Below are 7,839 nucleotides of genomic sequence, written 5' to 3'. Positions count from 1 at the left end.
TTCTGTGGAGAAATGTCTGTTTAGGTTTTCCCCCCACATTTTGATTAGGTTGTTTGTTTTTATGGTATTGAGTTGTATGAACTACTTGCATATTTTGGAAATTAATCCTTTGTCAGTTGTTTCATTTGCTATTACTTTCTCCCATTCTGAGGGTTGTCTTTTCAACTTGCTTATAGTTTCTTTTGCTGTGCAAAAGCTTTTATGCTTAATCAGGTCCCACTTGTTTACTTTTGTTTTTATTTCTGTTACTCTAGGAGGTGGGTTATAGAGGATCTTACTTTGATTTATGTCATCAATTGTTCTGCCTGTTTTCCTCTAAGAGTTTTATACTTTCTGGTCTTACATTTAGGTCTTTAATCCATTTTGAGTTTATCTCTGTGTATGGTATTAGGAAGTGTTCTAATTTCATTCTTTTACATGTAGCTGTCCAGTTTTCCCTGCACCATTTATTGAAGAGGCTGTATCTGCTCCATTGTATATTTTTGCCTCCTTTGTAAAAATTAAGGTACCCATAGGTGCATGGATTTATTTCTGGGCTTTCTGTCTTCTTCCATTGATCTGTATTTCTGTTTGTGCCAGTACCATACTGTCTTGATGACTATAGCTTTGTAGTATAATCTGAAGTCAGGAAGGTTGATTCCTCCAGCTCCATTCTTCTTTCTCAAGACTGCTTTGCCTATTTGGGGCCTTTTGTGTTTTCATATGAACTGTGAATTTCTTTGTTCTAGTTCTGTGAAAAATGCCATTGGTAATTTGATAGGAATCACATTGAGTCTGTAGATTGCCTGACACAAATGAACCTATGAAACAGAAACAGACTCATGCACTGTGTACAGACTTGTGGTTGCCCAGGTAGAGGATTTTGGGGGAGGATGGAATGGGAGGTTAGACTTAGCAGATGTAAGCTTTTATATAGAGACTGGATAACCAACAAGGTCTTACTATATACCACAGAGAGCTATATGCAATATCCTATGATAAACCATAATGGAAAAGAATATTAAAAAAGGATGTACATATATGTATAACTGAATCACTTTGCCATACAGCAGAAATTAACACAACATTGAAAACCAACTATACTTCAATTAAAAAATAAAAAACAACAGCAAAAGTGGAGTGCTGTGCCTACAATTTACTTTTTTTTAGACTATGATTTAATTTTACACAGTTCAAGAAAAGAAGAACACAAACGAGATGCATTATCGAGGGAGAAGGATTTCGATGCACTTTCAACTTTTCTGAAGACTTGAAATTATTCAAAATAAGATTGGGAGGAAAAGTTCAGCCTCTTAGGCTACCCTGATGTGAGCCAAACACGAGGCACACTGGACCAGAGGACCCCTCCTGTCCCATCCAGCCGGCTGACTGAGGCTCCGTGTCGGGGCAGGGTCCCAGCAGTGTGGCATTACATCACAATGACCCCTAGAGGTGCTGTGCACTCAGGGTAGACTGAGTTTGGCCCTTGGCCAAGCTGTCAAGTTCAGGAACAAAGAAGAGAAGCCCATTCAATTACCCCATCTCTCCTTCCCCAAATTGTACAGAGTGCAGTACATCCGGTCGGCCCTCTGACCTAAGGGTCAGTCCCTGGAGTTGGGGTTCCTATGCTATCCCATGATAGGTCATCTCCATGATGACAACCAGCACAGCAGTTCGGATGGACAGGCTGGGCCTGGAGACAGGCAAGAGCAGTGGTCCCAAGGCTGACGTCAGGCCACCCCTCACCAGCTCCACCAGAATGAATTAGAGAACCAATCAAGGAGGAGATTGAGGGTCCATAAGAAGGAAGGGCAGACAAGGTGGATGTGGGAGTGAGCAGGGAATGGAAGAGCAGACCCGGGGGTTGGGACAGGCTGCTGAGGGGAAATTTGTGATTCGTCATATTGACACCAGTGACATACATGGACTCACAAGGATGAGGCCACGGAACATGAGGGAATGCTCACGGTCACTCCTAGAGCAAGGCTTCAGGCTGAGCCTGGCTTCATAGGAAGCCATTTCCTCAAGATCAGACGCTGCCTCTCCTGTTGGGCTCTATTCTAAGCCCTTGGACACTTGTGTAAGGTCTTGCTTGTCACACATAATACTGGTCAAACAGTCTCAAACCACAGACCAGAGAGCCTGAAGTCTCGAAATAAAGATGTGACTGGCAGTCCAGTGGTTAAGAAGTCACCTTCCAAAGCAGCGAGTGTGCATTCAGCCCCTGGTTGGGAGCTAAGCTTCCACATGCCTCGTGGCCAAAAAAATGCTCCCGCGAAAACCCCTCTGCCCTCAGAGACACGTGCCAGATAAGTCAAGCTATTTTTAAAATTGATGAAGAATAATAACATTTGTATCAAAACGATTTTCCCCACAGAGTTTTCTGCATGGCAGCCTTTACCTCCTTATTCCTCAAGCTGTAGATCAGGGGGTTCAGCATGGGGATCACTGTGGTGTAGAATACGGAGGCTATGTTCTCCTGGGCCAGGGAACTGGCTGTGGAGGGTTTCAAGTACATGAAGGCGGTTGTTCCATAGAATATTCCCACGGCTACAAAGTGTGAGCTGCATGTGCTGAAGGCTTTGGACCTTCCCTCTGTGGTGCTAATGTGGAGAATACTGGACAGGATGAAGGCATAGGAAATTAGGACTGTTAAGCTAGTAACTATGATGTTGAATCCAGCCAAAAAGAAGACTGTCATCTCAACGTCATAGGTGCTAGAGCAGGAAAGTTTCATGAGGGGGAGGATGTCACAGAAGTAATGACTGATGAGGTGTTCACAATAGGGCAGATTCAACATGAGGCCAGTCTCTATGGTTGAGCCAATGAACCCCATGGTATAGACCCCAGCCACCAGCAGGGAGCAGACTCCATGAGACATGATGATGTTGTAAAGCAAAGGTCTGCAGATGGCAACATAGCGGTCATAGGCCATCACTGTCAGCATGTAGCACTCAGCAATGACAAACACCAGGAAGAAGTAGAGCTGGGACATGCACCCTGAATAGGAGATGATGTTCTTCTCTGATACAAAGTTCACCAGCATCTTAGGGGTAATGACAGAGGAGTAACAGAGATCCACAAAGGAGAGATTGCTGAGGAAATAGTACATGGGGGTGTGAAGCTGAGCATTCAGACAAATCAGTGTTATCATGCCCAGGTTCCCTACCATGGTGATAGAGTAGATCCCAAGGAAGAGGAAGAAGAGGGGGAGCTGGAGCTCTGGTTGATTTGTTAAACCTCCAAGAATGAAATCTATCACTGTAGAGTGATTTTCTGCAACCATTCTCCTTGGGGGACCTGTGTGATGTGAGAGAAGAACTTCATGAAAGGCTGCTTCTTGCACGCCTTGGTGAAGCTAGTTTTGAGAATCTGGGCCAGCTCTGTGATCCTGATGTCTTTCCTGATGAATATTCCCTCATCCTGCTGTTTGTTTTGGGAGAAGACAAGACCCTGAGTATTTCAGAGATGAGCCAAAAAGGGGGCAAGAACTGGAGGTGTTGTCACTTTCATGGTTCTGAAATAGCCTAGCACAGTGGGTCTTAAAGTGCAGTTCCTGGACCAACATCATTGGCATTACATGAAGACATTAGAGATGCAGATTCTCAGGGCTCACCCCAGACCTACCAAATCAGGAACTCTTGGATGGGGCCCAGTGATCTGTGTATCACACCGTCTCCAGATGAGGCCGAAGAAGGATCAAGTTTGAGAATCTCAATCCTGTAGGTAATAAGCAGTAGAGTTAATAGCAGAGATATTTATTTTTTCAGAAATGAAATTCTTCTATTACTTATGCAAGTCCTAAGTATTGACTGAATGTGAACATATAGTAATCTATCTCAGACTGATGAAGTGTCAGGGGGATATGTGGAGAAGGAAATGGCAACCCACTCCAGTACTCTTGCCTGGAAAATCCCGTGGACCGAGGAGCCTGGTAGGCTACAGTCCGTGGGGTTGTTAGAGTCTGACACGACTGAGTGGCTTCACTTTCACTTTTCACTTTCATGCATTGGAGAAGGAAATGGCAACCCACTCTAGTATTCTTGCCTGGAGAATCCCAGGGACAGAGGAGCCGGTGGGCTGCCTTCTATGAGGTCGTACAGAGTCGGACACGATTGAAGTGACTTAGAAGCAACAGCAGCAGCAGCAGGGTGTTATGGTAGTTACAACAGTATTATTGAGTTTCAAATCAATTGCTGTGTCTGAAAGATGAAGAGATGAGTGATAACAGTTTCTAAGGTGGTTGTAGAAATAATATGGGATAATGCAGTTAGAATTTTTTTCAAGCTGTCATTTCCTATACAGATGTGAATTGTCAGTAGATGTCTGGAATGTTTTCCTAGTTTTTCACTGGCCTCAGGCCCTAAGGCAATGGTTCTCAACATTGACTGTATATTATAATCACTGCAACATTTAAAAAGTGTTGATATTTATGTTCCACTCAGAGAGATTCTAATTAATTCATCTCTGGTGTAGCCTGGGCCCTGATATATAGGATATTCCAGAGTAAATGCTCTTCAGCTACTTTAATTATTTTTCTTATTTTCATGTTTTGATCATGATATCAAACAATCATCTCCCTAATGACAAAGTACTTAAGTTACAGACATGTCCTAAGAAGCGTGGATCATCATTGCTGGCTATGATAACTATAGATATCCCTTCTTTGACAGGTATTCTTTAAGTTAAAACCTTAAATTTGCACTTTTTAAATTGGTTGCTTACACATTTACTAACTTTTGTATACTGCTCTTCAAAAGTCATTCTCATTAACTCCTCTGAAAATTTTGCACGAGGAGAAATGTGTTTAAGAATAGAGTTTTCATTCCCATGTTTATATGGAGAAAGCTGAAGTGCCAGATACTAAGTGACTTTCCAGAGACTTTCTAATTATGAAGAGTCTGGAACTGAAACTGCTTTCTTCTGATCATGAGCTCTTCCCTTGGCTGAAGTGTGTAACCTTACAAATCAATGCACCTAGAGGTCTAAGCAATGTTGTGATTGAATGTGTTTTATCCTTGATGTCTTACATTGTGAATAGCATATAAAAAGGGGAATGCTGTATTATTTTCCTATTCTCTAGGAAACAGAAGCTCTAAAATTTAAATAAGTTACCAAAAGGCGTAAAACGAGGAAGACACAGAACTGGGTCTAACTAAACCTTAGGACTTCTGTCTGCCAGTTTGTTATTTGTCCACTAAACTATGTTACCTTGTTCTAGATTATCATCTTTGTAGCAGTTTATTATTATTTAGAGAAGTTAATTTATTGAATTTTTGGACAAAGGTGATAGATGTTATGGTCAATTTCAGATGCATTAAAGAAAACTTAGCAGGACTTCCCTGGTGGTCCTGTGGTTAAGAATCTGTGTGCCAGCTCAGGTGACATGAGTTTGATCCCTGGTCTGGGAAGATCCCACATGCCACAGAACAACTAAGCCCATGCACCACAACTACTTAAGCTTGAGTTCTGCAAGTACTGAAGCTTGTGCCCTAGATCCCGTGCTTTGCAACAAGATAATCCACTGTAATGAGAAGCTGGCGCACAGCAACTGGAGAGTAGCCCTCACTTGCCGCAACTAGAGGAAGCCTTGCGCAACTCCAAAGACCCAGGGCAGAAAAAAAAAACTAATTAATTAATTTGAAAAATAAAAAAGACATATTACAAAGCCAGTATTTATGCATTGCAGAAAATCAGGAGTACAAATAAGCAAAAATAAAATAACCTTCTGGCTCCTTGGAGACAAGCAATAGTCATCACGATTGTTTTAGGTGTTTTTCACTGTTTCAATGCATATATACATCACTGATTCAATGGACATGAACTTGGACAAACTCTGGGAGATGATGAGGGACAGGGATGCCTAGCATGGTGAAGTCCATGGGTTTGCAAAGAGTCGGACACGACTTGGTGACTGAATATCAACAAAAATATGTTATCCGGGTGTCTCTGGTAAAGTATGTGCTTGCAATGCAGGAGACCCAGGGTTCCATCCCTGGGTCGGGAAGATCCCCTGGAGATGGGCATGGCAACTGACTCCAATATTCTTGCCTGGAGAATCCCATGGACAGAAGAGCCTGGTGGGCTACAGTCCACAGGATCCCAAAGAGTCCAACATGACTGAGCATGTCCTTTCTCTTTCACATATGTATCTATATGTGTATAAGCATACATGTACTTTAATTTTTATAACTTGCTTTTTTAATGTATCACTTTATAATGTCTTGTCTCATTCCTGTAATAATAGTAACTTAAGCACTAACTATATTTCTTTTTCTAAGTGTAAAAATCCTTGATTTATTAATAGTATGAAGATAAGAAAAGCTGAATTGCACTATAAACTCTACATGTTGAATTACTGATGGTTAAATTGCTAATTTTATAATAACTGCTATCAGAGGTAACTAAGATTTTTTGAGTATTATTTCCATTCATTGTAAAAAAGAAAAAAATTCTTGCAGGGAGGAACAATAGATTAAAAATATCTTACAAATTCCCTTCTACTCAAATTCCACCTCTTAAAACTTAAGAAACAGAAAATCCACCTAGAATATACCATTGTCAGAAATCACAGGGCAGTACAGGGTGAACAGTATTTACTTAGTGAGGTGCAGATGGGAAAATCCTAGACAGCATTGAGTTAATTATTGATTCCCACAATCATCTAATAATATAAAATAGGAAAACACGACCCCATATTTGCTATCAGTCACTACAATTCCTACCTCCAGTTCTACCAGACCATCAGAGGCTCAGGATTGCTGCCCCAAGAACACAGCACACAAAGAAAAACCACCTGCAGATGAATGTAAACATATTGAAAATAGCCTGCATTAGACACAAGATGTGATTAAAGAAATATTTTTCTCATAGAATTGTTTACATTTTAATTAAATATCTCTGCCTAAGTACAGCTGTACACAGTCTCCTGGAAGTTCTTGGAAATGCCTCGATTTTGACAACTAGGAAATCAATATCTGGAGATGAGAGGACCAAATAGATTTACATCTAGTCCTAAATTTACTCAAAGGGACCAGCAGCGTCATGAAAAAAGGTTCCATGAGGTTTGGAGATGTGGGGGTGTTTTTATATGTATATGAGCAGAACTTCTCCTGGGAGGCAGTCACTTCAGAGACTGGGGCTCTTAGCAAAGGACAATTAGAATTTTGATTTACACTTGGGCTGTGCATTATTTTCTTGGGTCCCAAGTGTGTTAATTTTCTTTTTATTGGGGAAGTCGACTTGCTGTTTGACAAACTACAGTCTAATGCCTTTTTTCAAGTAATTTGCCATCAATGAGTCCATCACCATCCACATCATCATCATTACAAGCAGCACCACAAGCCCCACAATCCCTGAGGTTATTATTTTCAACACCATTGTCAGTCACTGTCATTATGGTTGTTACTCATCATTAGTTATTCACGATCAAGCATAATCAACTATGATTAAATGGCTTATTTGAAAGCATTTAAAAAATAACATTGACTATTTTAATAAAACTGCAATTTCACTAAAGGAATGCTAATTCATAAGGAGTGCTAAATTTGTCACCTTGATGTTGAACCTCTAGATTGACTGTGTAGAATGGCAGGAGTTTGAGGGCATAAGAAGGTAGATTTATAAGAATTCTTCACTTGTATATTTTCATTCATAAGGAAAATATGCTGATAAGAATATGCCCTTTTCAATGTGCCCTTTTCAATACTATATTCAGTAATATATTATCTGTGAAAATGCTGCTAGTGAAGATTTTTAAATTAAACTTTTTTTTTGAGTTAATTGTAGATTCACATAGGGGTACAAGAAATAATAGAGAGAGATCCTGTGTACCCTTGAGTAGTTCCCCCCAATGGGAAC

The 7,839-nt window shown here is 40.7% G+C and overlaps 1 protein-coding gene across 1 annotated transcript; it reads right to left on the bottom strand.

The window, feature by feature from the left end:
- Window positions 1-2,335: 2,335 nt before the first annotated feature.
- LOC136168947 (olfactory receptor 8A1) lies at window positions 2,336-7,630 on the bottom strand. Its single transcript, XM_065936687.1, has 2 exons — window positions 7,617-7,630; window positions 2,336-3,269 (listed from the first exon to the last, which is right to left on the bottom strand). The coding sequence occupies exons 1-2, from the start codon at window positions 7,628-7,630 to the stop codon at window positions 2,336-2,338; spliced, it is 948 nt and encodes a 315-aa protein (XP_065792759.1).
- Between the last annotated feature and the right edge of the window lie 209 nt (window positions 7,631-7,839).

The sequence above is a fragment of the Muntiacus reevesi genome, chromosome 5, assembly GCF_963930625.1.
Source record: "Muntiacus reevesi chromosome 5, mMunRee1.1, whole genome shotgun sequence".
NCBI lineage: Eukaryota > Metazoa > Chordata > Mammalia > Artiodactyla > Cervidae > Muntiacus > Muntiacus reevesi.
This window is presented reverse-complemented; position numbering and strand designations above follow the sequence as displayed.